The sequence below is a fragment of the Herpailurus yagouaroundi genome, unplaced genomic scaffold (genome assembly GCF_014898765.1).
Source record: "Herpailurus yagouaroundi ecotype Mexico unplaced genomic scaffold, PumYag 100, whole genome shotgun sequence".
Lineage (NCBI taxonomy): Eukaryota > Metazoa > Chordata > Mammalia > Carnivora > Felidae > Herpailurus > Herpailurus yagouaroundi.
Window position 1 is genome coordinate 4,894,472 of NW_024412391.1, and position 12,663 is coordinate 4,907,134.

The 12,663-nt window shown below is 42.6% G+C and overlaps 1 protein-coding gene across 1 annotated transcript; it reads right to left on the minus strand.

Annotated features, from left to right (window-relative positions):
- Positions 1-5,202: 5,202 nt before the first annotated feature.
- Positions 5,203-6,138, minus strand: OR6B1 (olfactory receptor family 6 subfamily B member 1). The gene has a single exon (XM_040471605.1). The coding sequence runs from the start codon at positions 6,136-6,138 to the stop codon at positions 5,203-5,205; it is 936 nt and encodes a 311-aa protein (XP_040327539.1).
- Positions 6,139-12,663: the final 6,525 nt, after the last annotated feature.

The window sequence follows — 12,663 nt, forward strand, 5'->3', positions numbered from 1 at the left end:
GCCCCCATTTGATTAATATTTGACCTATCTACTTTCTCCTCTGCATCCTAAAGCTTATTAATTCTGCCTCCTTTTCTGTCTTTGCATGGAAGTATGCATATGCCATATATGCATGTATTTTTATAGGATCCTCATGCACATCATTTTTGTAATTAGTTATTTGTAAACTATATTTTTTTTTGCTCGACAATATATCATGAGCCAATTTTCCTTGCCATTTTTTTTTTTAGGTACAACATTTTCCATCATAAGGATAAGCCATATTTTACTCCATCTAACTATTTTTTTAAACACTCTGGGGTTTTCTTTTTCCAATTCTTCTGTTATAAACAGCGTTGCACTAAACACCCCATTAATTATTTCCACACAAAGGCATAAATGTCTACATTGGAATGATTAGTTCACAGGTCTGACTTTATGCCAGCTTTATTTGGCCTTCTTTAAAAAAGAAGTTTACTCTTTTTCCAGCTACTCTGGCTCTCACTACAAACCTCTGCACTCAATATTCCTTCTGCCTATAAAACTTTTGCCCTAAGTCAAAGTAAACTAAGTGCTTTATCGAGAAGTTACTTTGTGCCAAGAACTAATCTGAGGACTTTCCCCATATTGATTTATTTAATCTTCTAAACGAGACAATGAAATAGGTACAATCATTTTGCCCAAGTTTATACAACAGGAACCAGCTTCGAGACAGGTCACTTGGTCCCAGAGTCTGCACTTTTCAGTCACGATGCTCTACTTGTCATGACTGGCTCCCTCTCCAGGTTCAGGCTTTGTGCAGAACACCTCCTCTGTCTAGACCTTCCAAGATGGCTGACTCCAAACTATGCCCCACCACACACCATCACCACACTGCTCATCCGCCATTTACCCTGCCTGGCCCACTGCCCCAAATCTAGTCTCTGACAAATAGCAGACCTGTGCCAGTATTAACTTAACCTGCTAGCAAGAGAAACAGCAGACAGGGGACAAATGAGGTTATTCCAAAGGCACTGCAGGACAGAAATGCATACTCTATCAGTAAAAGAGTAGCTATGTAATTATTAAGTTAGATACAACGAGGCCTGGTGAACTTTTTACACATCAGCTTTGGTTTAACTTCCCTAAGGAGGCTGCAAAATCATAACATCTCACCAGTGTCTGCAAGTTGACCTCTAACCCTATGGAGCTCTAAACTCCGTAGCTTTGTCTGTTGTAAATTGTTAGCTGTCAAACATGTGGCAACATTCTCCAAGAAGGTTACGTTAGGATCAAGCAGGCTTATTAGAAAAGGGTCTGCATAATATCAAAAAAAAAAAAAAATCAAGAAATTGTCATTTTTCTGTTTTCTAATCTGAGATCGTTTTTAATTAACAAACAATTTTTTTTAGTTTATTTCTTTTGAGGGGGAGAGAGAGAACGAGCAGGGGAAGGGCAGAGAGAGAAGGAGAGAGAAAATTCCAAGCAGGCTCCACGTTGCCAGTACAGAGCCCCATGCAGGGCTCAAACTCAAGAACCGTGACATCATGACGTGAGCTGAAACCAAGAGTCAGATGCTTCACCGACTGAACTACCCAGGCACCCCTGATCTGAAATAGCTTTAAAACAACAAACAACAACAACAACAACAAAAGCTGTGTGTGCACATACAGAGAGGACTGCTTCTTACCTCATCATCCTAGACCTTCAACTGGATTATCCCTGGATGAGGGATGGGTTCATTCCTCAACTGGATGAGTTATCCACTGAGAATTGGTGGGGGGGGGGGGTGCGGATAATGGGGGAGGATTTGTTGTTAAGCACAAACATATTATAAAGTATATCTTGTGGAATGAGGTATATGGGGGTTCTAGGCAACCAAAATGGAGTAGCACATGGGGCATTTGTGGTTTTGAGCAACCAAGTTCAAACTGCTCCCTGCTCCTGGTAACAGTGTCTTATGTCTGGAATGTTTTTTGCCCAAGTAGCCATATGTCTTGCTCCCTAACTTCTTTGCATATTTGCTCCAACTTCACTTTCTCAGTGACGGTTTTGGTAACCATCCTATTTAACATTTCAAATCTCCACCAACACTTACTACTACACTTCCCATGTTTCCTTCCACCATGGTGCTTATTCCAGCTGAATTGGTATAAATATTGGTTTCCTAGGGCCCCCATAACAAATTAAAGCAAACCTGGTACCTTAAAACAACAAATGTACTTTCTTACAATGTTGGAGGCCACAAGTCCAAGACCCAGGGGTCAGCAGACCTGCGCTTCCTTCGAAAGCCCAAGAGACTCTGTCTGTCCTTATCTGCCAGTTTCTGGTGGTTGCAAGAGTCCCTTGGTTTGTGGAAGCTTCCATCCAACCTACCTCCATGTTCACATGGCCTTCTCCTCTGCCTTTGCCCCTTCTGTGTCTTATAACAAACTTGTCATTGGATGTAGGGCCCATAGGGATAATCCAAGATTTCAATTGGAAATCCTTAACTTATTATATTATTAAGGCCCTTTTTCTGAGTCAGTTTATAATCACAAGATCCAGATCGAGGATGGGACAAATCTTTCTGGGAGCCACCTTCCATCCTGCGACATTATGTATATTACATATGCCTTTCGTATGTACAAATGTATTGTCTGCCATCTGTTCCTATCTATGAGGGTCACAAGTTTTTATATTTTGTTTCAAAGATACATTTTTTATTGGTTTGATGGACTCCATGATGGGTTTGGATGGTCATAACTGAATCCTGAGGCTTGGTCTCTAGGTAAACTGTTAAAACTGACTACCAGAGTCCACATGCTGGTTGCCTGTCCTCAAGCAGGCTTGCTTGAAATGTCTACCTTGCTTTATGTGGCTCCCTTCACAAATGATGCTCCTCTGTGTGCATTTATCTGTAACACGGCTCTATGTATATGATCTTCCCTCTGTTGAGGCTGATCCTACATTGATCTGATCTGCACCCCCCACTTCGCTTAGCTCATGCGTTGACCTCGCAAAGAGGTCACGGCGACGTTACGGATTCCCATCTGCCCTTTGAAACACAATTTAATAGAATTTGTGAAGAAATCCTACTTCCACACCCTCTCTCACTCAGACACTTATGAGAAATAATAAAGAAACAAACAGCCTTTATACCTGGAGTCTCCCGGATTGCGGTATGTGCAGCTCAGTCCGTACAGGATGGTTTGGGAGGTCTACAAAGACTTCCCAGCTAGTTCCCCAACATAAACTGTAACCAAGTTTTGGCCTGCTTAGATCTTACACTGGCCCAGATCTTGAACAATCAAAGTCTTTTGAATCATGTCAGTTTATCTTCATAACCATTCCAGAAGGGAGGCAAAGCAGGCATTATTATTTGTTTACACATGAAGAATCAGGGTTTCAGAGAGTTTAGGTGGTTTGTCCCAGGTCACATGATAAAAACAAATAATTTGTCAGCAGCCCGTTGGCTGATTTTATCCTGCATTCACTACTTCTGTTTTTTTTCAATACACGCATTTCATAGCCTGATAAGACTGTGCCATTATGATTGGTTTATTTGAATTATCTCAGAAAATAGTCACTTTTCTTTATGTTTTGTTTTAAAAGGAAATATACTTATAACCCCTTCTGTATTGCATCAAGAAACCAAAATATGTTCCAGGAGAATAGAGTAAATCATTTCCATTATGAGAGTCATTCCTTTTGTATATTTATTCTCTACAGTAAGGCAGGCTTGCATTATTTCTTGGTTTCCTTGCTCTCCTGAGAAATATATTCCACATTTGTCCATTGTTATTTTGTTGTTTCTCCAGGTATATCAATTGATGATGCTAATTATACCCCTACACACTTAGTTTCCACACTCCATCTGCTGAAGAAGCATGTTTTCTCTCTAGAGAGATCCTATGAGCTAAGAACAGACCCAGGTCTCAGTTGGGAGGTCTGGGCTTTTGACCTCTGCTCCTCACTGTCTGCGATTGTATGTTATTAACTTCCTAAGCTTCTGTCCTGTAAGTTTATAAAATGTAGCTAAGAATCCTACCTAATGCCTGTTACTTCAGAAAAAAAAAGAGAGAGAGAGAGAGAGAGAGAAAAGACCTTTGAAAACAGTATTTTGTTTTTAGGTGGATGTTGCAAATGGTACAAGTCATTCTATTTTTAACTATTCTAATGGAATGTTTAAATTCCTGCTGACATTAGCATGTTGTATTGACTACAGCTCAAAGTATGGCCGGCCCCTTTGGCCATCGACAAAACTGTGAACCAAGAATGGGCACATCTATACCCTTCTGTGGGTGTGTGGCACGTCTGATCAGAAAGCCTGCTATTACTAGGAAGAGTATCAGATAAACAAATAGGACAACTGAGAATCACTGTGGCATAGAATGGAAATATGCCAAATCCTAAACTTGGACTAGAAGCCTCTATTTGAGATGGCGTGCTGAGAGATGACGGCCAGGCGGAGTGAAAGCAGATTGAAGAGGAAGGAGAACATTGAGGTCAGAAGAATAGATGACTAACGAGGGCAACATTTCCTTCAACAAATAGTATATTTGATGATATTTATTTATTTCTCGCTTATTTTGTGCTCATCTACTAGAGGATACAAATAAACACAGACATGCTGTAAATCTAGAAGGGAAATGTGAAATTCAATACCAAGCAACAGTATAAGTTATGTCGGAAGACAAATGATAATTGTATTAGGTATAGTTCGTGCGCAGATAACAGAAAGCACTCTGGCTTTTTGAAGCATAAATGTATGAAATACAGGGCACCAGCTACTTACAAAAAGTGTTGGGGAAACTAAAGGAGCAGTCTCTAGTCTCTGCCACCAAGACTGACTCCCCAAACAACATCCAGGATGAGATTGTTGAGGACATTGCTACCTCTGTCTCAGTTGGGAAGCCATCCCAAACCTGTTGGCCCACAACCCTTCATGCTTGCTAGATCCCCAAACAGCTAACGCCTATGCTGCCAACTTGCTCACCCACTAACACAGTTGGGAATTTAGACACAGTCTCAGAAACCCCATTTTAGGTCTTAGCCAAAAAGGATTCTCTATACAAGGGGTATGACCTTAGACCACAGACCACGTGTGCAGATGCAGACCTCACAACATAGCCAAGCACCTGGGCTGATGGGGATGTGGTGATGTCATGATGAATGATGACATGAGTAGTATCAGTTCAGGCATTAAAGGAGAAAGAATGGAGCGCTGAACCAAGTAATTTGTTTCTAATAATTTGTAATTGACTAGTCCAACTGGATAGCTTGGCAATAGGCCAATTTCTTCAGAGCCTCTTTGACCTCTCTGTTCCTTAGGCAATAAATGAAAGGGTTGAGAGCAGGGGTGACAATGGCATAGAAGATGGAAATTACTTTGTTCATGTTGAAGGCATGGATGGCTCGGGGCCTGGCATACATGAAAATAGTGGCCGAATAAAAGATGGTTACCACCACGAGGTGGGAGGCACAGGTAGAGAATGCTTTCTGCTTTCCGGTGGGCATGCGTAGAATGGTAACCAGGATGCATCCATAGGACAGGACGGTGATAGAGAGGGGGATGAGAAAGATGACCAGTGCCAGGACAAAGTCCACCAGCTCAGCTACAGACATGTCTGTGCAGGAGAGGTTAAGAACTGGAGAGATGTCACAGAAGAAGTGATTGATGACATTGGGGCCACAGAAACTGAGGCGGGAGATGAAGTAGATCTTAGCCAAGGAGATGCCAAAGCCAATGGCCCAGGAGCCAAGAGCCAAGTGGAAGCAGAGCCTATGGCTCATAATCATGGGGTAGTGGAGTGGACGGCAGATGGCCACATAACGGTCATAGGCCATGGCCGCAAGGAGCACACATTCTGTGCACATGAGCGCAATGAAGAAGTACAGTTGTATCATGCAGTGAGTGAAGGAGATACTATTGCTCACAGACCAAAAACTAAATAGCAACTTAGGTACCGTCACAGAGATGTACCAGGTCTCCAGGAAAGACAGGTTGACCAGGAAGAAGTACATAGGCTTGTGCAGTGGCCGGTTCTGTTGCACCAACAAGATGATGACCATATTTTCAGCCACTGTCAGAGCATAGGCGATGAGGAACATCAGGAACACTGCTACTCGCATGGCCCAGCTCCCAGGGAATCCCACAAGAATGAACTTGGTGACCTGAGTCTGGTTCTCCACTTCCATATTAGAGACACAAGACTTAGCTCTCCTGGGCGGGGGGGGGGGGGAGATCACTTGGTCAGAGTCCATAGTCCAGATAGAATCATCCATCCTTTGCCTTCTCTGATGAGCAATAGTAACATATCATTTATTCATAATACAGTATAGGCTAAGCCATACACTGGGTACATTATGCACTAATGTAATTAAATCTCACATAGCCTCGACATGTTGTTATACCCATTTTACTGACAAAGAAACTGAGTTTTGGAAAGACATTAAGCAACTTCCCAACTTCCCACTGGTAACAAGGCAGGAATCACATTGTCTATGTCTAAAGCCTACGCTCTAATATTCTACACTGCCTTCACAATTCAACAGGATCCAGTCTCCATGTTCCATGTTACCACTGCCAATTCCAAAGGATATGTGTGGCACTCCTGGCCTACGTCTACACAGTACTTTGGACGCTCTTTCTTACAACTCACTTACCCCTCACATACCATTTCATCCTTTCCCTCCACCATGAAGGGAATGCAGCTGTCACCAGCTGATGGTGATCATGTGAGGTACGTGAGTGCTGAGATCAGGAGGTTATGTTTTTGGTGTTAAAGACCTGGCTCTCAGTCAAGTACCAGGTCTGGCCTGGTTTGCTATTTGACCTTGACATCTTATCCTCCCTAAAACCCAATTTTCTCTTTTGTAATGTGAACACTAGTATTCATTCAGCTTGTGTCACTGTGGATGAAAACCCAAATGAAACGATGTGAATGAAATATTACATAAACTGTAAATGACAACACATGTGAAGGGACGTTCGCCTCCTATTAGGGCACTAGGAAGGGGGGGCTGGGCTAACGGGAGGGAGGAGAGGAGCAGTTGTGAGCAAGCAGAGTGGAGAGCAAGCACAGGCTTCGCTCTCAGGGAGCTGTAAGTCCTCTCGGGCGGGGCTGGAATCTCCAGGAGGAGAGTTTTTGAAATAAGCAAACATGGAGTGCCTGGGTGGCTCAGTTGGTTAAGCCTCTGACTTCAGCTCAGGTCATGGTCTCACAGTTCATGGGTTTGAGCCCCACATTGGACTCCGGGCTGACAGCTCAGAGCCTGGAGCCTGCTTTGGATTCTGTCTCCCTCTCTCTCTGCCCCTCCCCTGCTCGCACTCTGTCTCTCTCTCTCTCAGAAAAATGAATAAACATTAAAAAATATTTTAAATATATATAAAATAAAATAAGCAAACCAAAAGAAATGCATAATAAAACTTGAGATATTCTGTATGAAGATGAAAACATACAAAATGATATGAATGTGATCAGAGGATATTCTCTGTGACCTCTGAGGAGGTGACTTAGGCAGAGAAGGATTCCAGGGACCCAGCCCTTTGAGTTGCTGAGGAGGGACAGCGCTGCCTGAGTGGGGCCACCGCTGTGTACTGTGTGTGCATAAGATAACTCTGTCAGGGCACAAGTCTCTGGAAGCGAGACTGGTGGTGAGCTTGGTTGCAGGCTGTTCAGAGAAGGTTGTGGTAGCCCTGAATACAGTGGTTTCAGAGAGGTGGGTAGATTTTAGATGCGTTTTAGAAAAATCTTTAATGGTAATTGATGGGTTGAGTATGGAAGATAAGGGAAAGAGAGAAATCAAGGAGGAATCTCAACATATGGCTTGTTCCAGGGAAGGGACACCATTTAGTAAGATGGGGAAAACGTGGGATGTTTACAGGCATTTTCCTCAGCGTTGAAGAAACGGTGATGGGCAAGAATTTGGTAGGGTGGTGTTTTGATTCATTTTCATATGAAGCTTGAGCAATCAGTCCAGGATATTCTCTGACGATAATTTATTGAGCACGCACTAGGTGCTGAGAAGTTTGCTCAGTACTGAGTGCTTTTCATACAACATCCAATTTAATCCACGAAACAATACTAAGCAGGTATTGCTATTCTAACTTCCCAGAAGACACTGGCTTAGACACATAAAGAAACATTTCCAAGTCAGAGAGGGATGAGATCAGAATTACAGGCAAGCCGAGGCCTGACTGTGAAGACATGGCCTCACCCCCCAGGCTGACTCACACACAGAGGACAACACCAGATTTGAAACACGTCACCATGTTTTCATATTTCAAATGTCTATTCTAGGAAATATTCTCTAATCATACTGAAATTTCTTATAGACAGTCAATTAGAGAGGAATCCAAATTAAAAAAATATGACATGCATACATATTCAGTCACACACACACACACACACACACACACACACACCAGAAATAAACATATAGAAATGTTTGGTAAATGTATCAGAGAAGAGGCAATCATTGGACTGAGTCTTTAAATATAAATAAGTGAGAAAACAAGACATTTTAGGCAGGGGAATCAGCGAACAAAGGCATAGGAGAATGAAACAGCCTGGCAGTTTCAGGGAAGCAACTGAGTTAGACTTATTTGCTGTGTGAGTGGGGAAATTATGAGAGAATGAATGAGTAGAAAAGGGATGGAGAGAGACAGACAGATGAGACAGAGACAAATGGTGCCAAGGGCCAGATCATAGAGACTTCCATATGAAATATTAAGGCATTTAGAAATTTCCCTGTGGCATAGACAATAAACAGTTGCTGAATATTTTCAGCAGCTGATAACATTCTAGTATTTTACCCTGGCTTTTGATGTGGGGAGATGGACAGAGCTGGTGAACCAGAGATCGAGAGACTAGTTGGAAGACACCCTCCTAGCAGACACTTGAAGACACACACCAGAGAGCACTCAGCCCAGTTACAGTGTTTGTTAAAGAAATGAAGATAAACATGCAGACATACGTGTTCACAAATTACATGAGTAACTTTGCATTCTTAGGGGAAACTGGAGGGAGGGAGGGAGGGAGGGAGGGAGAGAGGGAGAAAGAAAGAAAGAAAGAAAGAAAGAAAGAAAGAAAGAAAGAAAGAAAGAAAGAGAAAGAAAGAAAGAAAGAAAGAAAGAAAGAAAGAAAGAAAGAAAGAAAGAAAGAGGAAGGGAGGGAGGGAGGAAGGAAGGGAGGGAGGAAGGAAGGAAGGAAGGGAGGGAGGGAGGAAGGAATTCCTATTTCAAAAAGAAAGAAATTCATATGTCTCAAAAACTAAAGAGTATATGAACTAGTTATTGCATGCTAGTAAGAGGAACTGACCGTATTTATTGTGAACATATGATTTTACCATACGAATTGTGACTTTTCACTTTTCTACCCCTTTAGAGTGTACTCAAACTTATTACACGTCATAGCAGATTTCTCCCATTGATTTGGAATCAAACATCTTAGCTCCTTTTTCTAGTCTTGTGCCTGCTGTGTATGCACTTTCTCTTCATTTCGTTCGGAGTCTGCACAAATGTAGATTTCGGTAGTTAAAACTTGATGAAAACATAGCCTCTGCCCCTGCCAAGAGTACCTTGTTTTGTAAACCCCATCACAACCGACTTACAGGGAAGAAGCACCAGCCTGCCTCATGGGGCCCCCAGAAGGCATGGTCAGGACCTGTAGGTTGAGATCAGAATCTGGGGTGCCTGTTTCTGATCCTACACTGAGCGATGCTCCCTCAAAAGTAGCAGGGGGAATGTGTGCTCTGCTCACTGCACACCTGGCTGCACTTACAAGTGTGAAAGGCGAGAGTATCACCCTGACCAATTGATAGGAATGGGGGGTGAGTACAAGAGAGAGGCTCAATAGCACTAAACATCTAGGATTTAGACACTGCTACACCGTGGGAGTCCGAAAGAGAGCTGCCTGCATAGTCAGAGATGCTCTGAGAGAAGACGCTTACCTTGGCTCAGCAGCCTCTGCTGGGGTGGAATGTGAAAAGAAATTCTTCACTGATTCTAGAATAGGAAGAAGTAGAAAAGAAAGATTCAGGCACCGAATAGATGTGAGGAACCCACTCTCTAAACCTAGAAGTAAATGGGCACGGATTACCCAACTGCTTCCAGGCTGATAGCCAGGACTAAATGAGAGGTGAGCCCCCCGCTGTAGGATCACATCTGTGCCTGATGCGTTACCAGGCCGGCTCCCCCAGCACTCCCGGACCACAGCACCCATTGCCTGCCCCGGTGGACACTGCAGTGGTCTTAGACCCACCACACCCGGAAGAACTTTGGATTCTGAGGGCTTTAAATGGTATCAAGACTTTCTCTACCTCTCTGCCAAGACCCAAGAGGAAAGCACCTTGATGATGCCAGTTCAGGTCTCTCGTGGGAACCATGAGGAATTGCCACCTGCCGATTGGGGCAGTCTTATTTGTTTGATAGAACAGTCATTCCATACAGGGAAAAATCCACTTACGGCCCCACGCTTGGAAAAGAACCAGATTTGAATTTCTTCTTTGTTGAAACAACGAAGAAAGAAAAGTTACTGCTTTGAAATCCCCCCATTTACAGATTTTCAATTATTATTCAATCTTTAGCTTACTTGAAGCAAGACGATCGTATCACTGCTCTAAGGGAGATAGTATTCAAAGTAGACTGATGTTGCTATACTTCAGTAAAGTTTTAAATAAGTTTTTGCTGTAAATGCTTATGCCATAATTGTGTGTCTACTGCATTTATTGCGATGTGATCATCATTGCTTTGTCAGCTGCCTTTTTGGGAACCACTTGACCAATATTTCACTTTCTGGAACAAAACTCTATTTTACTATGTATTTGTAGCCTGCTGAAATCTTAAGTAGCCCTCACATTAGGAAAAGCTGTCAAATTCACTGCAGCTTCACAAAATGGTAAATGGAAACATTGGCTGTTATAAGCAATTCAGTCTGCAACATGACGCCATGGTAATTATACACTCTGGTTTCTTTAAAGGAAAAGATCATTTTACCTTAAAATTAAGAACTCTTAACTAAATGACTGTTAAGTACTCTTTAATATAATTTCTCTTATAAGACTCAAGTATAAAACAAAATTATTGTAGCAAATAAAAATAAGATCCGCCTTTCAAATCACTGGCCTCAATTTATCTCAAAGTTCTGGGAGAACTCTGACATCCCCTAAAATGCATAAATTCTCCAACATGGATTTTAAATATACCACGATGTGGTGGCGACTAATAGAAATAGAAATGACAGAGTACCCACCAAATAACAGTTGCGCTAACTGTTCTGGTCACCTGTTGTGGCTGTGCGCTAGGGAGACTGAATAGGGCGGGAGGCATACTTTTCCCTCAAAAACAGGGAATGTGAATCTACTGTGAGAGGGTTTTATGAACTGTTGAGGCCACTATCCCTTAAAGAAGAGGTTTGGGATCTGAACTTCATACAAATAATCCCCCGAAGAGTTTGGAGATGTTCAGCTGATACAAACACTATATTCTACAACACGCTGGCACTATCTTATCCTAGAATTCAGCTCTCCAGGCTTTGCTTGGAGGGTTGTTGTTGTTGTTTTCCCCCATTTGTACCTGTTGGCAGGTGCGGGTTGGAGAATTATGCAGATCCCGGTTTAGGACATGTTGGAAGCAATAAGGAAACCCAAGGAGCTCACTGTCATGTTGTTCTTCAGGTCCCCAGATCCCTTGGCTATCTGCCTTCTTTTTGTCAGTCTTCTTGCATCTGTTGTGTTAGATCCAGACTTTTTTTTTTATATATATGAAATGTATTGTCAAATTGGTTTCCATACAACACCCAGTGCTCATCCCAAAAGGTGCCCTCCTCAATACCCATCACCCACCCTCTCCTCCCTCCCACCCCCCATCAACCCTTAGTTTGTTCTCAGTTCTCAACAGTCTCTTATGCTTTGGCTCTCTCCCACTCTAACCTCTTTTTTTTTTTCCTTCCCCTCCCCCATGGGTTCCTGTTAAGTTTCTCAGGATCCACATAAGAGTGAAACCATATGGTATCTGTCTTTCTCTGTATGGCTTATCTCACTTAGCATCACACTCTCCAGTTCCATCCACGTTGCTACAAAAGGCCATATTTCGTTTTTTCTCATTGCCACGTAGTATTCCATTGTGTATATAAACCACAATTTCTTTATCCATTCATCAGTTGATGGACATTTAGGCTCTTTCCATAATTTGGCTATTGTTGAGAGTGCTGCTATGAACATTGGGGTACAGGTGCCCCTATGCATCAGTACTCCTGTGTCCCTTGGATAAATTCCTAGCAGTGCTATTGCTGGGTCATAGGGTAGGTCTATTTTTAATTTTCTGAGGAACCTCCACACTGCTTTCCAGAGTGGCTGCACCAATTTGCATTCCCACCAACAGTGCAAGAGGGTTCCCGTTTCTCCACATCCTCTCCAGCATCTATAGTCTCCTGATTTGTTCATTTTGGCCACTCTGACTGGCGTGAGGTGATACCTGAGTGTGGTTTTGATTTGTATTTCCCTGATAAGGAGCGACGCTGAACATCTTTTCATGTGCCTGTTGGCCATCCGGATGTCTTCTTTAGAGAAGTGTCTATTCATGTTTTCTGCCCATTTCTTCACTGGGTTATTTGCTTTTCGGGTGTGGAGTTTGGTGAGCTCTTTATAGATTTTGGAGACTAGCCCTTTGTCCGATATGTCATTTGCAAATATCTTTTCCCATTCCGTTGGTTGCCTTTT